Source organism: Nannospalax galili, unplaced genomic scaffold, assembly GCF_000622305.1.
Source record: "Nannospalax galili isolate Female #2095 unplaced genomic scaffold, S.galili_v1.0 scaffold344, whole genome shotgun sequence".
Lineage (NCBI taxonomy): Eukaryota > Metazoa > Chordata > Mammalia > Rodentia > Spalacidae > Nannospalax > Nannospalax galili.
In genome coordinates, this window is record NW_008352153.1 from 828,935 (window position 1) to 851,077 (window position 22,143).

Consider the following 22,143-nt stretch of genomic DNA (forward strand, 5'->3'; position numbering starts at 1 on the left):
GGCGGTGCGGCCCTGCCGGGGCTCCGATCGCCGCTGCCGCCGCCTGAGCCCGCGCGTCCCGGGGCCCCCGGAGGGCAGCTCCACCCCAAGGCCGGGGCTGAGCCGGCGGCCACCGCGTTTGCCCGGCAAGGCAGGCAAGTCCTGCGCTCCAAAGTGCCGCAGGACACCCAGAGCGCCGGGGGTTCCAGGCTGCAGGTTCGGCAGAAGCAGCAGCTGCAGGGGTAAGCCCACGCTCCGCCCGCCTCGCGCGTGGGGCCCCGCCGGGGACTAAGACTGTCTCCTCCCGACCCGGGAGCGCCGCGGGAAGAGGCGAGCGCGGGGGAAGCACGCTCACTTTTACTGGCGTTTAACTCGGAGTGCATTGTTGGAGAGCTGCAGGGAAACACAAAAGGCATTTATTTCTGCCCCGGGCGTAACCTCCTATGCACAAACCCTCCTGCTCTTAGCTGATGGGCGTAAACATGAAGTCACTAGAGCTTAATCCCAAGGCATCAATTAAACTTCTTGCAACTCAGTTTTAATTTTGGTCTAGCTAATGAAAAAAATAAAAAGGATTTTTGGGTAAGGGCTGGCTGTAAAGATCAGTGTTTTTTTGGCATCCTGAAAATTGTGGGCTTGGGCTTCCTGGCACCTGTGGGGTCTGTTGGCCTGGGGAGGTGGGGGTGGGGGTGAGGGTTTTAGCATGGACAGCAGTGGGGGTTGGAAGGTTTGTTTCTGGGTTCTGGTAAGTATCCTCCTCCTCTTCTGTCCATTAATTACTAGTTGGGATGTGTGTGTGTGTTGGGGGGGGTAATTTTAACTTTTTCTGTAGGGCTGGTTCCCGGGGGTGACTTCCCTTCTTTTTGGATACTTCTTTCTGAAGCAAAATGGGCTCAGATACTATGCAGAATAAATTTGGCTTTTTAATTTGGGGCTTAAGACAACCATTTGTTTGGCCCTTCTTGGCTCCTGTTATGCAGGTCTTTAGATCTACCTTTCCCAGGTGAATGGTCCCAGCTGCCTTTCTACTTGGGCAGCTTTGTTTTGGGCATCCTGATTACTCTTAGGGTCCTCTTGAATCCAAAGGAGTGTGGAAGCAGGAGACTGGCTTTTCAGGAACACACTGGAAGCTTGGGTTCTTGGGAAGGGAATGCCACCCATCTGGACTCAGGGGTCTTGCTTGGTCTTGCTTTGTTTCAGGGTCAATGTCTGTGGAGGGCAGTGCTGCCATGGTTGGAGTAAGGCTCCTGGCTCCCAGAGATGCACCAAACGTAAGTTGCTGGTGTGCACAGTGGCCCTGCACAGGAGGCCAAGGGATGTGTGTGTGTGTGTGTGTGTGTGTGTGTGTGTGCTCATTTCACAGGGTTCACTTGAAGAGGCAGCTGCTGCCCCTGTGGAGTTGAAATCTGAAAGACAGTCCATTTAGCACCTGCAGCCAATGTTACCTCCAGGGAAGGGTCCAGTTGTGTTGGTCTAGCAACACAGTGTTTTGTCACAGGTCCAGGAATCCTCTGCACTCTAATCACTGCTTCACCTGCATCAGGTACTAGGAAAATATTCCCATTTGAGGATAGGCTGAATGGCAGAACCAGTACCAATTTAAACATGACACCAATGAATAAAAAGCATACTTTTAAACCATGGCTGGAAAGGAATGGGGAATGGCAATTCTTTTCTGAAATAAGACACAGTTGGTTTCAGCCTTGGGCATTGAATGCCAGGGCCACACACTTGCTAGGCAATTGGCCACACTGAGCTTGTAATCTCCTGGGCACTGAAGCACACAGCCCTTTCCTCTTTTCTTTTTTTTCCGCTTTTTATTTTGAGTCAGGTTCTCACTGTGTTGCTCAGGGTGTCTTTAAGTTCTAACCCAGACAGGCCTTGAAATTGTAATTCTCCTGCCTCAGTCTCCTGATTATCTGGGGTTGGAGACTTAAGCTACCAGGCCCAACATTAACAGTTTAAACAGCTTTCCGAAAAGAGTCACTGGAATCTTCCATCCTTGACTGTTTTCCAGAATGTTTCTGACATTGAGAGTTCCTGCCTTGCTTTTCCAGTTACTATGTATGCTTAGCAATATTTAAATTTTATTTTAATGTGTTTGAGTGTTTTGCCTAGATGTAAGTGTACCCATGTTGTACAATGCCCATGGAGGCCAGAAGAGGGCATTGGATCCCCTAGAACTGGAGTTAGTTAAGGACAGTTGTTAGCCCCGATGTGGGTGCTGGGAACTGAATCTGGATCCTCTGCAAGAACAGCCAGTGCTCTTAACTGCTGAGCCATGTCTCCAGCCCCCTAGTATGGGTTTTATAATACTGATGGGTGAGTGAAAATTGGACGCAGTCATTCTGGTAACCTTGTTTGTTGAAAAATGCCTTTGTTCCTTGAATTAAACAAATGAGTGTTGGCATGGAGGGTGTGAGTTTATAAAATGGACTGTTTTTGAGTTTAGGATTTGGGCTGTGATCAGGGAGTAATAGCTGACTTAAAGAGCCTTCTGATGATCGAACTCCAGCCACTAGATCAGAAATGCCAGGGATGTAGGCATTGTAGATGAAATAATTACTTTCAATTCTTAACTTCTTAGATTACATTTGACAGAAATGTGTCAGCAGCGTTAGCCTGTATTAGCATTCTTTGGGTCAAATGGCATTTCCACCTCTTCTCCCAGAAACTGCATCTGCTCCAAGGCTGATATGATGTGGTTGGCCTGTAACATGGAGATAGTCCCTCTTTGACTGTTATGTGAAGGTTGAACATTCAAGGCAGGACTTGCCATACAAGCATGAGAACTTGAGTTTAATTCCTAGAATACACATAAAAAACCTGGGAGACAGAGACAGGCAGATCCTTGGGGTTCACTGGCCATTCAGACTGGCCTAATTGGTGAGTCTCTGGTCAGTGAGAGATGCTGTCTCAAAAAACAACGTAAATGGCTTCTGAGGACACTCAAGGTTGACCTGTGGTCTCCACCTGCACACACATGCATCTACACTTACACAAACACATACCCACCCACCCCCACGTACATATAGATCTTACAGGGCAGGATTTTATACTTGGGCTATGCCTCTTGATGCCTGCTAGCCAGTGCTCTAAGACTTTATGAAGATCACTTGGCAAATGATGGAGTGCCTTTTCTGAAAAGGGGGCAGTCCTTCAGTTTCCCTTGCCTGGGTGTTTGAGGATTCAAAGATGCTTAGAAGAATCCAGGTCTTGAGCATTTGCACTGTAACTTTCCTACTGCTCCAGGCCAGGGAGGCAGACTTGTGTCTACCTGTGTGCAGCTGGCTCTATCTCGTTGATCCTGAAAGAGAAGTCACAGGCTATTGTTGGTCAGGAGCACAAGGGTTGCTGTGGCAGCTGGAGGAAGTGGCTACACGGCATTCACTGCACACTTGTAACATACACTCCAGCTCTTGGATTACGTTTTTCCTTCCCACTCTGTGGATGAAGCCTGTGGAAGGCACTAGAATCTAGATAGTGCAGCATCAATTTCCTTTTTGGTGGTTTTCAGCATTCCAAAGATGAGCTTTCTGATCAACAAATGCAAGTCTACTTGCTAGAACTGGAATCCCAACTCCCTCCAGGAATAATTGTGCTGTTGAAAGGGATGTTGGTTGTCTAAGTACACCTTAGAAAGTTCTGTGTTTATGAGATGGGTGTTTTTATTGGGGTCTTATTTCCAATGTACCCATTACCTCCAGAAAGATAAAGGATCCTTGTCCTTTAGATAGGCTTACTGGTATCAGAAACTTGTGTACCTAGCTGAGCAGGATAGTGCCAGAAAGACCCTGGGTTTAGAAGACCTGAGTTCAAATGCTGAAAACTTAACTAGCTGTGTGGCCTTAAAGAATTCACTTAATCTCTCTGATCAAACTTTTTCCCTATAGGAATGACTAAGCTAAAACCATGCTTCCTGTATAGGGTTGTTGAAGGTGTCAAGAGAAAAAGAATGGTGTGAAAACCTTGCTGAAACCAGAGTCTTAGAATGTAGTATTGGATCAAGCCAGACAAACTCCGTCTCATTTGATATGACATGGCTTTCTTTTTTCTCCGTATATGGATTCCTACTGGCTTTTTAAGCAAAAGTAATGTGAATAATTTTTGTTGTTGTTACTGCAGTGTGTATCTGTTATCTGAAAACTTTGGGGGCCGCAGTGTTTGGGACTTTGATTTTAAACACACACACACACACACACACACGCACACACACACACACACACACACACACACACATACACACACACACACACATTGAGACAGCTTAAGGACGGGACCCAAGACCAAACATGAAATTCATTCATATCTCTGTCTCTATCTCTATCTCTATCTCTATCTCTATCTCTATCTCTATCTCTATCTATTTCTGTCTTTATCTCTCTATCTATCTATCTATCTATCTATCTATCTATCTATCTATCTATCATCTATCAATCATCTATCTATCCAATCTATCTACTCTATCATCTATACACACACACTTTGTACTGTAGCTTGAAGGCAACTTTTCTTTTTGGGACAAGGTCTCTCTGTAGCCACAGCTGGCCTGGAACTCACTATGTAGAACAGGCTGGCTTCAATCTCAGAGAGATCCACCTGCCTCTGCCTCCTGAGTGCTGGGATTAAAGGGCATGTGCCACCATTCCTGGATCCTGAAGGTAATTTTACACAATATTTTTGGTGTGCATTTTGACTGATCCTGTCCCATGAAGTCAGGTGTGAAATTTTCTACTCATGGTGTCCTGTTGATACTCATAAAGTTTCAGATTTTGGTTTTTGGGGTTAGTGATGCCCAGTCTACATACGTTTAAAGTACTTTGGGTTGCTTTGTACCTTTGAATGATTTATTAAAAAATATTTTATTTTTTATTTTATGTGTATGAGTGTATTGCCTGCATGTTAGTAGGTGCACCCATGTTGTGCAGTGCCTGTGGCGGTCAGAAGAGGGTATAGGATCCCTTGAAATTAGAGTTAAAGGTGGTTGTTAGCCACCATGTGGGTGCTGGGAACCGAATCTGGGTCCTCTGCACTTCTGAGCCATCTTTCCAGCCCCTGAATGATTTATTTTGAAAAGACTTTAAAAAACACTAAACGCAGGGTCTGGGGAGATGACTCAGTCTCTAAAGTGCTTGCTGTGCAAGCATGAGGACCTGGATTCGACTCTCATGCTCTCAGGCTGGGTACAGCAGCGTGAGCCTGGAATCCCTGCTCTGGGACGGTGGAGACAGACAGCTGCTTGGAGTTTACTGACCAGCCGACCAGGCTAGTCAAATCAGAGAACTCCAGGTTCAGTGGAGACCGTTTCTCAAGAAATAAGGTGGAAAGTGATTGAGGAAGATACCCAGTGTCGACCTCTGACCTCTACATGCATGTACACACATGGGCATGGGTATCCATAAGCACAAATACAAACACACACAAGGGATTAAATACACATCCCCAGTTCTCTTTGTAAAAGCTTCCTGCATAGAGAAACAATAAAATATTTGTAAATTGGATGGAAAACTGACAGAAATCATCCCTTCACCAAATTTTCTCAGTGTAACTATGGATACTTTGGTAACAAAATAAATTGATATGTGGTCTCCTTCTTCCACATCTTTAATATGTCAATGCTTTTATTACACAAGAACATGGAAACCAATGATGTGTCATTGTTTATGTTTAATGCTATGATGTTTAATAATCATGAGACTTTAAGGATAATTTAAAGGTTTTATATGGATCATGTCCAGTTGATCCAAAACATTTTTATATAAAAGATTGGATATGTTAGCTGTGTTCATTGTTCCATTAATCCAGTGAAGAAAATAGCATGTTCCTCTGGGCCATCTTGGATTGTTTTGAGTTGATTGAAACTTCATTTAAATGTGCCATGGGCAAATGCTTCTGAATCATGAAGATTTAGTGAACCTTAAATTGCAAATCAGAGATGAGAAATACGCAGGCAGCAGACCCACACAGGGGCAAGTAACGGCTCTGTGCATGCACCAAGGTGGTCTTGGGGCTCCAGTCACCCAGTCCGAGGCCCTATGTGGAGAAGTTCAACTGTATGTCAATGCTGCTTTTCCAGACTCCCTGTGTGTGTGTGTGTGTGTGTGTGTGTGTGTGTGTGTGTTTGGGAGTTGAAATCATACCATGAACTATGTCTTTCTAGTTAATATTGGGGAACTCTTGGCAGTGATGGGCAAGAGATAGTATTCCATATGTTTGCCTTCCAAAGACTTAGAATTCTTAGAATTTTGTAGCTCAAGGGACTGTCTTCCAGGTGGGAACATTAAACCTCTGATGTGTAACATTTTTGCCCCTTTCCATTTTTTCATTTTTTCAGTTGTCCAAACTACCCCCACCATTGGTTCTTCCAATCCTTTTGTTCCATCTTTTCAGGGCTAGTGTGGCCCACATGCCAGTGGGCTCAGATCTAAAAAGGAGACTGGACACGGAAGCAGAAAACACAAAAGGATGAAGATGAAGAATGTGAGGTGGGGCTGGTGGTGAAGTGGAGGGAAGAGAAACCATGACAGACAGGACTCCAAGCGGGTGCCTGGCACGTTACAGGCCCTCTGTAAACGCATGCATGGTTCTTTTATTTATTTAACGGATATCTGTTTAGCTTTTACCATGTGCCAGGTTCTATGAATAGGGGAGAAATGCAGCCAGCTGTAGGGAGTGCAGGGTCTGGTTTTACTCACGTAACTCATGGCACATCAAATGACTTGTTCTCTCCTTAGGAAGAAACAGAAAATCGATATTCCATTGCTTTTGCATTGGAGTTCAGCCCACACTGCTTTGGGAGGGGAAAAAAAAAAAGCCCAACTCCTCCCCCCTAGAACAACCCCAAAAGCCAACCTAGAAATGCTCATTAAGTTCCATGAGGAGGAGACGTGGGTGTTTCTACTCTTGGTGCCAGAGAGGTGGGTAGGTGGCTTTGTCCAAGAGGGCAGAGCATGTATAGGGAGGTGACAAAGAGGGCACCCTCTGCCTCCTGTCCCCTTTGGCTCAGCTCTGTGCTAGGCAGGCTTGGGAGGGAGGCCCAGGATGATCACACATTTTTTGCATGTCTGCTATGGCCATCGGCAGCTGCCTTGCCAATACAGCTGCAACAAAGTTTATTATAGCAGAACAGGGAGGCTGTCCCGACTGTGGCCTCAGCCCTGACCCCAGTCCTGGGAGCTGGGGTGGGAGGGTCAGCTGGAAAATCCTGTCATGTGACCCAGACAGTGAAGGGGAAGGGAGAAGGACCCTGAGGTCAAGTTCACACTGGGTCAAATATGTGTTCTCAACACTAGTTAAAACAAACATTTAAGAACCATAAATTCTGTGTTGTGGTAGCATTTAAACCTTCATGGTGAAGCACTCCTCCAGCCTGGGCCTATCTACACACAGCACCCACTCCTAGCCTAGCCTCTCCTGGTCTGCTCTCCAAAGTCCACTGTACCCTTGGACCTTAGTAGGTCTGATTTTGTGAAAAGACCTTTGACAACCACAGGGTTTTGCTATTTCTAACTTTTTGTTTATTGTTGAGGATATTCCAAACATACTCAAACATGGTCAAGTGATCAGGTGATAGTTTCTTAAAATGCACATTTTGCTTCCAAGTCCTAACAAGAAGCCAGGGCAACTCAGAATGTGAAGGCTGTGCCTCCCTCTTACTTGACCCAAGGAGCAAACATGGTGAAGGTAATGAGCGTGGGACTTCAGAGTTTACAGAGAGCATTTTATTGTTTTTACACACTGGTGGGGTCATTGAGGTAAGCATGATCTGTTACTCCTAGACCAATAGCAATCAGTGATTCATTACCTAAATTCACTCCCTGATTTTCTAAGCTGTGTTAGTATGCTAGTGCTGATGCACCGGAAAAAATACCCTAGACAGGATGACTGAAACCTATCATCTCACAGTTCTGAAGGCCAGAAGCCCCAAATCAAGAGTTGACAGGGTTGGTTCCTTTTGAGGGCAGAGAGGAAGAACGTCCCAGGCTTCCCTCACTGCCTTGCCTGTGCCCATCTCCTCCCTGCATCTCTACACATGACCTCATTCTGTTCGCTGTGTCCAACCCACTTCACATAAGGGTGCTACTCAGATTCACACCCACTCTTGAGATTCCGTTTTAACTTGGTAAAGATCCTCTCTCTGAATTAGCTCATATTCTGAGATACTAGGGGTTATAATTTCAATATTTCTCTGTGTGTTTGTAAGCACAGTTTGACCCATAGTATAAGCTCATGAATGTCATGTACATGGGTTGGACAAATAGGCTACTCAGAAGTGGCTCACCTCTGGGCCACTTGGGGGTTCCCTAGCTAGGGACTTGATTGGTTTCCTGCCATGTAGGCTGTGACTTTTTAGCTTGCTTTCTTCCCCACTGCTCCTGGGGGTGTTATGAGGAACAAGATATCAATTGTAGGTGGTTGTGGTTATAGCTCTGGCCATTTTTCTATGGCCTGTTTTAGAGAGGTTCTAGAATATGACCTTCTAGAAAATTCACTACAGGAGTTTATTATTGAGTCAAAGTCTTGGGAATTCAAAACAAGTGACCTAGGTCATCCTGATAGACACTAATGCAGGAGGAATTCCCTCTTGAATGTCACTTTGGGTATGGGAGATGAAAGGTCAGGGCCACACATCACAATTTGGAGAACCTTCTAAGGTAGGAGCCCTCAACACATTGGATTAGCTTAGTTTTGTGTGGTCCATATTGCCCAAGATGGTGGTGTGTGCTGTTTTCCAACCCGCTTTTCTTAGTTGAATGTGTTTGTATGTGATTTGGCAAGACTTTGAAATTTGGAAAAATTTTAATAATGCCTAGATGAGTAAAAGCTTTTTTAGTTTAAAATTTTTATTTTATTTATATTTATTTTGTGTGTACACGCCACAGCGCATGTGTGGTGGTCAGAGGACAACTTTTAGAAGTTGTCTTTCTGTCTTTCTGTTGTGGATCCTGGAGATCAAACTTAGGTCATCAGTCTTGGCAGCAAGTATCTTTACCTGCTGAGCCATCTCATTGGCCCCAAAGTTTTTTTTTTTAAGATTTAAACACTTTAACAATTTTGTGTGTGTGTGTGTGTGTTTTGTTAAGCATTTTATTTTTAGAAAGGATTTATTATTTTTTTAGTGTTCTGCAGTGCCCATGGAGGACAGAAGAGGCCGTTGGATCCCCTGGAACTGGAGTTACGGACAGTTGTTAGCTGCCATGTGGGTGCTAGGAGTCAAACCTGGGTCCTCTGCAAGAACAACCAGTGTTCTTAACTGCGGAGCCATCTCTCCAGCCTCTTATTATTTTTATGTGTATGTGTGTGTCTGTTTGAGTTTATGTGTACCAGGTGAGAGCAGAAGACAGGAGGTCAGAAAAGGGGTTGGATCCCCTAGAACTGGAGTTAGAGGTGATGATGCTCCATCACATAGCTGTTTGAAACCAAACCCAGGGCCTTTGCAAGAGTGGAAAGTGCTCTTAACCACTGAGCCATCGCTCTAGCTCCCAAAATTCTATTTTTAATTATAAAAAATTTAAATACACAAAGCCAGGAAGTAATGTATCTGACAGCTATCCGTCAGGATTATGATTTTAAAAAGCTCCTTGATGTAATAATTAAGCACAATGATTTATAGATGAGGGAGAGACTATGGTCTTACCTTGCTCAAATGCGTGTTTTACTAATGATAGTTCCTAGCCTTTTACTGCAGAGAAAATAATACAGAATTTGTTGATGTGAGACCAATTGGTTCTTGAGAATTTATGGAAAACACATTGGAGCTGCATTTCTTCCTTTTTTCTTTTCTTTTCCTTTTGCTTTTGATTTTTTAAATTTTATTTTGTTTCTGGTCTGAGTGTTTTGCATGTATAGTATGTATGTATGTATGTATGTATGTATGTATGTATGTATGTATTTGTTTATGTATGTACACCATATGCTTGCAGTGCCTGCAGAGGTCATAAGAGGGAGTCATATCCCCTGGAACTGGAGTTACAGACAGTTATGAGCTTCCATGTGGGTGCTGGGAACCAAACCCAGGTCTTCTGCAAGAGCAGTTAGTGCTCTTGTTTGGGGGTCTTTTCGAGACAGATTCTCCCAGTAGCCCCCAACTTACCAGGAACTTGCTATGTAGACCAGGCTAGCCTTGAATTCACAGAGATTCGCTGCCATGCCTGGCTGAGCCATCCCACAAGGCCCCTGGAGCTTTAATTCTATGTGTATGTTTCTGTGCACCTATTAATTTTCTGTGCTTATGAACAAACCTTTCACATGGACAGTAGTCCATACACTGCGATGGTGTGCAGACTTTACCATTTGCCCTCCCAAACGGTGTGATTACATGAAGGAAATGCTGCTGAGAGCCTCCTCCCTCCCTTCCTGCCTCACTGTGTTTGTTGTGTTCTTTCTCCTCCTGTTGTTACTGGCTTCTCCTTCGACTTGCCTGACTTGGAGGCTGTGTGACTCAGTTCGCTCTTTGGAATTAGAATACAGGGCTCCTGTTTTGACCTTTGTATTTCCTCACTGTGTGACTTGGGCAGGCCTCTGAAAACCTGGATAAGTGTAAGTTAACTCTACTCAACCAAATAGACGTGACCGCCTGACCATCATTCTGAGGCCTGCTGGGAGGGTTGAGCAAATTGAAAAGTGAGTGAACAGGGCCTCTGCACAACAGGATTTAACAATGGCTTCCAATGGCTCCAGTTTGCTCAGGACTGCCCCCTCGTGGGCACCCCAGGAACTTACACACTCCTTAGGTCTCGGCGGAAAATTTCTGCTCAAGCTGTTTTTATTCCTAAGTACTGTGATTTCCCTTTTCTTGGCTCTGAATGTAGCTGGGCATCTCTGCCCCCTTATCAGTGCTGAGTGCCTGGGAAGCAGTTTTCTTTGTTACTCTTTAAGTACCCAGGCCCCTTGGGTTGCCATAGCACCAGTGCTAATTGAGTTGCTTGGAATTGCATTTGGATTGGAAATGCTGTCTTCTGAACTCTCTACAAAGATTTCTGCTTTCCCCTCTCATTGTTTGTTCTCACCTTTCGACAGTTATCTCCATGGCCCATCAGACACTGCGCAGAACGACTTTCAAGGACACACACCCTGTTCAGTTTCCTCTGCCTTCTCCCTGTAAGGCCACCCTGGCATGGCCTAGCCTTTAAGATGGCTTTTCCTTCCTTCCTGCCAGTTTTAGAATCTTTCTTCTCAACATCATCTGATCGAGATTTGGGACTAAGTAAAATGAATGTTGTATGATTTTCCCTGTAATTTTAGATCCCCAAATACTGCTCTTGGCCAACTGTACTATTCCCTGTGGCTTTCTCACTCCACCGCATTTGAGTAATAGTGTTGGCAGGGACGTAAGTAAACAGTTTGCGAAATGCCCGTGTTTTGTAAATTAGAAGATGGATGGGCTGGTTTTTAAATATATGCTCTTGGTTCTGCTGGGCCAGATAAAAGCTGAATATGGCCAGTGCGTGGAGAGGTGGAGTGCAGCCATCTCTTGCCGTCGGAATGGGTGAGGTCAGATCTCCTGATCCCATGAGATTCCTTGTTATTTACAAGTTAGATGTCAATGAATGGAGGGGAAACTTCAGAGGGATTTTGGAAATTACTTAAGGGAGAATCCCTCCATAGGAGAGATGACATTGAGTCACAAGTAGAAGGTATCACTAATAAAAAGAAGGGGCACTAGAACAATTTCTAAGTCTTTGTAGATTTAGAAATGTTTTATTGCTTGTACAATTACCCAGAAGTTTCAAGGTGACTTTCAGTTCTTCATGAATTTCATTTTATTGCTGTTTGTAATAAAAAGAGAATCTCTATCCTTTCATCTGTATGCCATACAAATATCTTTTTTTTTCTTGGTCTCCCTATAGCCCCAGCTGGCCTGGAACTTGCTATGTAGACCAGGTTGGACTCAATCTCACAGAGATTATCTCTGCCTCCTGAGTGCTGGGATTAAAGGCATGCTAAACATTATTTGTGCACTGTATTGAGTGGGTGGTTTAAAATTGGCATCTTTAAAACTGTGTTTCAAAATCCTTGGAAATCAGCCAAGACATATCACTTCTCCTTGATGATTTGTTTGCTCCATTGATGCAACAGTGGGAAGACTCTGCCTCTTCACTGGCTGTGGAAGCTCCAGCAGATCAAGTCAGTCCTCAGACATTTTCCCAGCCTTCCAACAGGGACAGGTGTCCTTCCAGCCTCATTCAAGTCACTGTTGCGGTCTGTCAGTGCCACGCTCCCTTTTCTCTTTCAACACATTGGCCATTGTGCCACAGTCCCTTGGGTATTTGGTCTCTCAGCTTGAGTATAAGCTAGGTGCAAGTAGGTGTTTTAGCAGAGTCATTGGTTCATCCTGAGCACCAATAAACACAGTCATCTGTGGAATGAGTGACTATATGGGTTCCTTGGTTGCACTTTACCAATCTCTTACATGCTAGTTAGTAGAACCCAGAAAGTTCTACTAGACTGACAGAGAGAGGAGAGTCAGGGAAGGTTTCTCCTGGAAGTGACTTACAAGGTCTGGGAGAAGAGCATTTTAGGTTAAGAGAGCAGCTAGTCCCAAGACCCTGGGGCAGATGTAGGTCTAACCTACTGAAGGACTGTCAGTGAGAGCTACAGTAATATACAATAAGACAATCAAAACTAATTTACCTGAAGAAAAAGGTCAAATTAGTGGGGATTATCACATAGTACTAAATAAAAAAGTCAAATCCTTTAAAAGAACTTTTGGTTTTACTGACCCTTTAAAACTCTTAGAGAACACATGATAACAGAAGAAATTAATGAAATGTTTTTGGAATATGTTTGAATGCTGTTAGCTATAAACTGGCTCCAAATGCATTTTGTGGTAAAGAGCAAATAAAGGGAGGTTCATGAAAACACTATATGAAAGGGCTGTCTAAAGAGAATCCGATGTTGTTAATGAGGTTTTTATGGTGATTCTGTGAACATTCTTTTCTACACTGTCTCAGTATATTTCCTGTCTTGAAGAATAGGGTGTGTAAGACCCTATGCCAGTGGATTTCTGATGATTGAAGAGCTTATGTTTAAGTGTTTGGGTCACTCACTGAGTTTACTGATGGTGATTCTGGGACATGTCCTGGAAATTGGTTTGAAATGAAGCAAAAATTCCTAACTCTCCACTTTAAGCCCCCCAGTCCTGGTGATTTGCTTTATCATGAAAGTAAAGCACAAAGCACAAATGCTTCTTTCAGGAGAGCCCTGTTTCCTTCTTGTGACAGTGAAAAGGTTGAGTTAGTCCAAGATTTCTTAGTAATTGGAAATGAAATAATGCAGATGATAAGAAAATTAAAGGCAGTCACTGTGTTTTTGTTTTACTTTTTTATCAATTAGGAAGTTGGCTTACCCAGCAGTGCTGTGTGTACAATAGACCCTCAGTAAGGTTTCTTGATTAATAAGCACTACAAGTCACATTTGTTTCTGAGTGCAAAACCAGATGAAATTCATTTAAGTCAACGGCTACTGAAATTATGCCATTAAACAGTTCTTTTTATTCTAAGAGAATGTGAAGTACAGCAGGCTTCCCTGTGCAGCAGCTTGAATTCCTAGTTTTCAGTGTTAGAGGCTTTTTTGGTGGTAACGTTTTTCTTTATTCCTTCTTTTACTACAGATTGAATGCACTTCACATGCCAGTAGCCAGGTGGTTCTGAGTGCAGACCCTGGGCCAGTGGCATCAGCCGGGCCGAGGAATTTGTTAGAGATGCAAATTTTTTTGCCTGGCACAGTGGTGCACACTTGTAATCCTGGCACTTGGGGAGGCTGAGGCAGGAGGATTTTGTCTGGCTAGATAGTGAGTTTCAGGCCGGGCTGGTGATGTAGTAAGATTTGGTTTAAAAAACCCCCAAATAACAGAGTCTAGTGATCTTGTTCAACAGTTAAGAATACATACTGTTCTTGCAGAGAACTGGAGTTCAGTTCCCAGCACCCATGTTGGGCGACTTACAAACGCCTGTAATTCTGGCTCTAGGGGATCTGGTGCCCTCTTCTGGCCTCTGCAGGCACTGCACTCACATTCACAAGCCCCTGACACAGAGGCACACACATATACACCTAATTAAAAAACAAACAATAACAGTAGACAAAACAAAAACCAAACCAAACAACAAAGGAGATGCTAACTCTTGGGGGCTGGGGTAACTGTTCCCACGCTTAGCATGCGTAAGGCCTTGTGTTCCTCTCCACATTCCTACTTGATAAAAATAATGCGAATTCTGCAACTCTAACCCAGGCCTAGAAATCAGGAGTGGTGGGATTGTGCCCAAACATCTGTTTTGTCAGTGGCTTTCTGGAGCACCTGACAGAGCTCTGGCTTCACAATTAGTGACCCAGCAGACCTGTCCCTCCTTTTCCACATCTGGTCTTCTTACTACAGCCACTAGTGGTAGATGGAGAGGGACAAAGAAATCTGCCCCTTTGGGCTCAGGCCTCAGGGACTAGATACTTGTGTTTTCTCCTGTTTCTCTCATTTCTGCTGAAGGATGAATCTGCATGGGATAAAGCCCAGTGGCGACGCATCTTCACAGTCCCAGGAGGGAACATTGGAATATGAACAGGTGTAGTCATGCATGTTATGCATTTTCTATATAGTGTGCTCACTGAGACCCAGGAAACCATCTGCTGTTCTGAAACTACATCTATAAATGGGAGTTTTGCTCCTTTAGGTTCTGCTAGTTCTGTTATGTTCTTTTACATGGAAGGTGCTCAAAGCATAGTTCGCATTCTTCTAAGCTGTGTTTATGAAGGTGTGGTACCCAGGCCCTTTGCATCAGAGCCCCTTGTGGAACACACACTAAATGCATGTTTTGGCTGTCTGTCACAGGCCTACTAATCAGAGTCTCCAGGGGTAGATCCTAGAGCCTTCTTTCACAAGCACTCAGTTGCCTGTTGCATTTTGAAGCTTGGAAGCCTGGGGTTTAATGGCATGTCCTGGTGTGAAAGATGTCAAAGGCAAAGAGTGAGGATAAAGCTATTAAGAAAAGCAGCAAAGGATGGATTGTGAAATTTTATTTTAGAGGCTATTATTTGTCTCTCAAATAGTTTAAAAGTGAAATGAGGAGCAAGTACTTGCCCAGAGCATGCACAGAGCCTTGGCAGGGAGACACTTCCTTGTCAAGATCAGAAAGGACAGATGGAGAAGGGGACCAGGCAGTCGGGGCAGTCTAGCAGCCCTACTTGCCTATTGCATGGGGCCATGCTGGCTCAGTCCTAGAAGTTTCTGGAGGAATGCATCAGATGTTTGGAAAGAGCCCAGCTAAGAGTTTCTGCAATGACACACATTTTTATTGGATATATATTGAGGAAATGAAGGACCTATGTAAGACCAGGACCATTTTTCAAAGGAGCTGAAATTTTCCTTCCTTGAAATAGAGGCCATTTTCCCATTAATATGTCTTTTTTTTTAAGTGCCTTTTTTTTTCCCTTCAAAGAAAATTGTTGCACAGATGCTTTGCCTGGGTATTGAAGAAAAAAAATGTTTCTTTCTAAGTAGAAACATATTTTTTGGTATAACTTACTTAAATAAGAAATTTATAGTAATGGCTATACTTCTTTGTTTTGTTTAAAATGTTAAAATTATACTTTATTTATTGTGTGCCTGTTTGGGGGCCTTGGTGTGTGTATAGGTCAGAGGACAAGCCACAGGAATCAGTTCTTTCCTTCTACCCTGTGGGTGTGGGGACTGAACTAAGGTGACCAGGCTTGGCAATAGGAGCTTTACCCACTGAGCCATCTCACCAGCTCTGCCTCTTTAAAAGTGTTTTCTCATGCCAGTAACATGTAGCTCTCTCTAAGCATCTCTGTGTTGCTTTTGATGCAACATCCAAGTGTTCCAATGTTATGCAAAGGCCATAGTCTTAGAAAATAGTGTTAAGATTTCGAAAAGACTCCATATTGAGTAATTATTAAAAAATAGGGATTAAAGAAGCCTCAGTTTTCTTTCAGTCTCAGTAGGGAAAGACAGTAGGCTAGTAAGGCAAAATTATGGATTAAAATAGTAAGCACATGCAAAAGGAGCCGGGTGTGGTGGCACACTCCTAATCCCTGGGCAGGCTGTGAGATCAAGGCCAGCCTGGTCTACATAACAAGTTCCAGCCTGGGGCTACAGGGAGACCCTGTCTTAATCCCCACCCCCCCCAAAAGAACAAACCTAAACTGAAAGTGGACTGTGATAAGTTTTGTCATTTTATTTATTTTCTTTTTAAAATTTTATGTGTGTGTATGTGTGTGTGTGTGTGTGTGTGTGTGTGTGTGTGTATGTATGTATGTATGTGAGAGAGTGAGTGTGTGGAGGTCAGAGGACAACTTCTGGAACTTCTGGGAGCTGGTTCTCTCCTTCCAACTTTATGTGGGTTCCAGGGATCAAATTCAGGTTACCAGGCTTGCATAGCAAGTGCCTTTACTTGCTGAACCATCTTGCTGATCGTGTCATTTTAACATGGACTTTATTGCCAAGAGGAGAATTGGGTCGAGATTAGAGTCTTCATAGGCCCTCTGGTTCCACTTACATACAGCCTCTTCCATCATCAGAACCCTGCATCAGAGTGGGGCATTCATTGTCATTAATGACCCTATAAAGACACATCATTTCCTCACAAAGTCCACCATTGTACATTTTAGTTGGTGGTGTACTTTCTGTGGGTTTAGGCAGGCATCCACCAGGCATCAAACAGAATAGCTGCCCTGCCCTAAGCATCTTGTCCCTTCCTCCCACGTAACCTTTGGCAACTGCTGATCCTTTCATTGTCTCCATTGTTTTGTCTTTTCCACAATGTCACATAGCTGTGATTCTGCTGTACTAGCTTTTTGGGATCAGCTTATTTTACTGAGTAGTACACTCTAAACTTTCTCCAGTTATCTTCATGGCTTGATGGTATCTTTTTAGCATGAAATAGTATTTCATCTTTTGGATATATAATAGCTTATCCCTTCACTGATCAAAGGACATCTTGGCTGCTTCTAAGTTTTGACAGTTATAAGTCAAGATGCTACAACATTTTGTTTAGGTTTTTGTATGACATACATTTTCATTCATTTGGATAAAGTCATACTAAAGAGTGTGGCTGCTGAATGATATGGTGAGAGTATAGTTTTTTTTGTTTTTTTTTTTAAGACACCAAAACTGTTTTCCAAAGTGGCCATACCATTTTCCAGTCCCACCAGCAATAAATTAGATTCTCTTTTATCTACCTTCTTGCCAGCCCTTGGCAGTGTCAGCATTGTGGATTTTGGTTATTCTAATAGACATGTATAGGTATCTCATTTACATTTACATTTTCTAATGAAATATAACACCTTTTTCTAAACTCATTTGCCTACTGTATATCTTTAGTAAAGTGCCATTTTAAGTTTTGGGGTCTATTTTTAAAATTGGGTTCTTATTTATTTATTGGTGGGGGTTGGAGACTGTATCATGGTCCACATGTGAAGCTCAGAGGACAACCCAAGGGATTTGGTTTTCTCCTTCTACTCTGTGGGACCCTGGGATCAAACTCAGCTCATCAGGCTTGGCAGCAAATGCCTTTACCTGCTGAGCCATTTCACCAGCCCCCTTTTCTTTTTCAAATTTGCTTTTATTTGTGTGTGTGTGTGTGTGCATGCACAAGCATGTCACAGTACGTATGTGTAGGTCAAAAGACAACCTATAGGTCAGAGGAGAACCTGAGGGAGTTGGTTCTCTCCTACCACCGTGTGGGCTCTGGGGGTTGAAATCAGGCCACCAGGCTCTGTGGAACGTGCTTTCACTTGCTGAGCCATCTTGCTGGCCCTCTTTTTTTCTTTTTGTTTCAGTTTTGATTTGTTTGATTTTTTTGAGCCAGGGTCTCATGTAGCCGAGACTGGTCTCTAGTTTGCTGTGTAGTGGTGGCTGGCTTTGAACTCTTCTTGCCTCGGCCTCCTAAGTGCTGGTGCTGCAGTCGTGAGCTACCACATGGGGCGGCTGTTTGCTTTCTTATTGGTGAGACTGAAGGTTCTCCCAATATTTTGGGTGATAGTCCTTTATCAGCTGTGTTTTTTTTTTTTTTTTTTTCTGGACAGTGTCTTTTGCAGAAGAGGGGTATTTTATTTAATGAAGTCTAGCTTAATCGTTTCATTGATTATGGCTTTGGGGCTGAATCTAAAAAGACATCACACCCAAGGTCATTTAGATTTTCTATTGTATTTTCTAAGCGTCTTATAGTTTTGCATATCACATTTTAGGCATGTAAGTTAATTCTTATGACAGGCATAAGATCTGCATCTAGATTCTCTTATGTGTGCGCCTATGTGGGGCGTCCATCTGTGTTAGCATTAACTGCTACAAAGACTTATCTTCACTATTGAATTGCTTTGACTCACTTGTCAGATTGGTTGACTGTACCTGTGTATGTCTACTTCTGGGCTCTTTTCTGCTCTGTTGATCCATCTGTTCTTTTCTCATGTAGTATTGTCTTAATTATTGTCTCTTCATACCAAGTGTTGAAGTCAGGCATTGCTGGCCGTCTTCATTTTGTCCTTAAATACCGTTGGCTACTGTGGCTCTTTAGTATTTTCACATACATTTTAGAATCAGTTTATTGACATTTGTAGCTTATCTTGATGATATTTTGGTTAGGGTAGAAATGACTGAGATCATGGTGGGAAAGAATGGGCATCTTGACAATATTGAGTCTTTCTGTCCATGAACGTAGAATCTCTCTCCTTTTTTGAGCTCTTTGATTTCTTTCATCAGAGTTTTGTAGTTTTTTTCCCCTAAAAATTGATCTTATATATATTTGTTATACTTATATCTAAGTATTTCCCTTTTGGGACTGCTAAAGAGATTATATTAGTTTTATTTTCAGATTCTACTTGTTCATGGCTGATATGTAGGCATGTCCCTCATTTAAAAAACAGATTGGGGCTGGAGAGATGGCACAGTGGTTAAGAGCACTGACTGCAGAGGACCTCAGTTCAATTCCCAGCACACACATGTCAGCTGACAACTGTCTGTAACTCCAATTCCAGGGGATTTGATGGCTTCTTCCCACCTCTGCGGGAATTGCACAACACGGGTGCACTTATATACATGCAGGTAGTACACGCATATACATAAAAATACTAAAGTATTTTTAAAAAAGATGTGTGTGTGTGTGTGTGTGTGTGTGTGTGTGTGCACGTATACCTTCAGAGGTCAGAAGAGGGATTATCTGGAGCTGGAGTTCCAGGTAGTTGTGAGCCATGTGATATGAGTGCTGGGAACTGAACTCTGCTCATCTAGAGGAGCAGTAAGTGTCTTAACTGTTGAGCCATCTCTCCACCAAGTAGCTGATTTTTTTGTTTGTTTGTTTTGAGACAGGGTCTCCCTGTAGCCCAAGCCGACCTGGAACTCACTATATAGACCAGGTTGGTCTTGATCTCACAGGGACCTGCCTGCCTCAGGCTCCCCAGTTCTGGGACTGAAGATGTGTACCATCACGCCCAGCTAGTAGCTGATTTTCTGTACTAATTTTGCATTCGACAACTTTGCCACAACCACTTACTGTTTCTTAGGAGCTTTGATGTTGATGCTTTTGGATTTTTGACATAAACAATTATGTCATCTAGGAACAAAGACAGTTCTGTTTCTTCATTCCAGTTAGATTATCTTTTATGTTGTTGTTTTAATACTGTGATAATTAATCACGATTGCCCATTTCATGGGATTTAGAATCACTAAGGTAAGAAATCTCTCTGGGCAGGTCTGTGAAGGATTATCTAGATTAAGTTAACCGAGGTAGGAAAACCCACCATAAATGTGAGTGGCACCATTCCAGGGAGTCCTGGACTGAATAAAAGGAAGAAAGTGAGTTGAGCACAGACATCCATTGCTCTCTGTTTCCTGACTGTGAATACAATGTGACCCACTGCCTCAAGCTCTTGTCCTATTCCCCTGCCATGATGGACTGACTCTGAAACTGTGAGCCAAAATAAACTCTTTCTTCCTTAAGTTGCTTTTTTCAGGTATTTTGTTGCGGCAACAAGACAAGTCACTATATAACTACATTACCCAGAGCTTCAGGATTTAGTGGAAGAGTGGTAGCAAGGGTCGTCCTTGCTTGCTTTGAGTTCATCTTAGCAGGAAAGCTTCTAGTTCTTCACCATTGTATATGTTGTCACTCAAGTGCTTTTTGCAGATTTCTTTGAGTTGAAGATTTTTTTTTCTTTTTCTATTCCTGACTTGCTGAGAGGTATTCTTTTCTTTCTTTCTTTTTTTAAAAAAAAATTTTATCATGAGATGCTTCTTTTGTGTCTGTTGATATGATCATGAGTTTTTCTTCTGTAGTTTTTTGATGTGTTTGATTACATTAATTGATTTTAAATTGTTGAACCAATCCTGTATACCTGCAATAGATAGATGCCACTTGGTTGTGAGTTATAATTTTTTTAAAGATTTATTTGTTTTAATTTTATGTATATGAGTGGTTTGCCTGCATGCAGGCATGTGCACTACATGCATGCAGTACCTGTGGAGACCAGAAGAGAGGGTTGAATCTCTTGGAACTGGAGTTACAGACGGTTGTGAACCATCATGTGGGTGCTGGGAACCAAATTTAGGACCTCTGCAGGAGCAGCAAGTGCTCTTAACTGCTGAGCCATCTCTCCAGCCCCATGTAGGGTATTCTTTTTAAGATAGAACCTATATGCATTCTGTGAACAACTTATCCTTAGATCACTGGTTTTCCAAAGGGTTTGTGACGGTGAAGCTTTGAATGAAAGCTGTGTGGAAGTCCAGAGTAAATGTGAAGCTGCTCTGGATGAAGTGGTGAAGCAGGAGTAGGGGTCTGCAGCCTGTCACAGCCATCTTCCTTTGCCACCATGGTGACACCTAAAGGGATTTCCTTACCATATGTAGAACTCTTTGGAAAATGGTTTGAAACCACTGCCCTAGACAAGATGTTTGACCTGAATGACATTCTGACCTTGTGTGTACTTCATTCAATCTAGTTCATATTCAGTTGATGCTGAACATTGTTAGGAATAATTGCTGTATACAAACAGAAAAGTCCAAGAAGATGGGCATGCCTTTGAGAATGTTCATATGGAGATGTCAAGTGAACTTTTTATTAATAGCGTTCCACCCAAGCTGGACTTAAAATGATTTCCTGGAATTGGATATAGCCAGAGAGCAATTCATACACATCCTACACTGAGGAACCCCATTAACTTTCATTAACCTATACTAGTGGTACTTGAAATAAATGACTTAGAAATCTTGGACCTTGCTTGGATGTATGAATTGCCTGAAAGCTGGTATTGAAGCTGATTGATGCCTCATTGAGGCTATCTTAGACCAAGTTGTACATTTGACTTCTCCTCATTGACTATGGTACTCCATGTACAAAGGATAATCATTATCTATGAAGCAGAATCCAAATACAACATTTCCTAAAGGGGCTTGATACCTTATTGTGATTCATCGTCTCAAATTTGAAGTCATGACTCAGCCAGTGGTAGTTACACTGCTCCTTGGTTTTTTTTGATTGAGGCCATCTTAGACCAAGTTGTACATTTGACTTCTCCTCATTGACTATGGTACTCCATGTACAAAGGATAATCATTATCTATGAAGCAGAATCCAAATACAACATTTCCTAAAGGGGCTTGATACCTTATTGTGATTCATCGTCTCAAATTTGAAGTCATGACTCAGCCAGTGGTAGTTACACTGCTCCTTGGTTTTTTTTTTTGTTTGTTTGTTTGTTTTTCTTTAATGACTACTGTTTCCAAGGTAAATGAGCTAATAAACCTAAGGGGGGGGAGCTAAAACAGTTCCTCCAATACTGGCATATCTACCTGTTCAAAATTATTATAGCTACTCATCTATAGGTAACGTGATCCTGAAGACACAATGAACACCCTTTATGATACATGTGATTTAAAATATAGCTGTTTGGAAAATTTTCCTCTAGCCAATGAGAAATACTCTTTAATGGTGAGTCTTTTTGTGCCCAGTACCATCGACTGTATGTTATAGGCATAGTTGGACACAGATTTGTTGACTTAGCCTTGGTAGCTTGCAGGCACCTTAAGTAGCATATTGTCAACCTTTTTGCTGGAAATGTAGACTAACTTGAAAAATCTCCAAACATGGCAGCTAAGGATTTTATCAGTAGTCATGAGAGTTTCTGTCCTTGTGGATGTTTTCATGGAATTCCACCTGTCTCAGTA

General features: G+C 42.8%; 1 protein-coding gene across 1 annotated transcript in view; it reads left to right on the forward strand.

Moving 5' to 3' along the window:
- The window catches only part of Ltbp1 (latent transforming growth factor beta binding protein 1), a 448,854-nt gene that overhangs the window by 462 nt on the left and 426,249 nt on the right, over window positions 1-22,143 (forward strand). The window contains 2 exon segments of the mRNA XM_008849049.3: window positions 1-221; window positions 1,180-1,250. The exon segment at window positions 1-221 is cut by the window's left edge and continues 26 nt beyond it. Of these exon segments, the coding sequence (XP_008847271.2) occupies window positions 1-221; window positions 1,180-1,250 (292 nt within the window).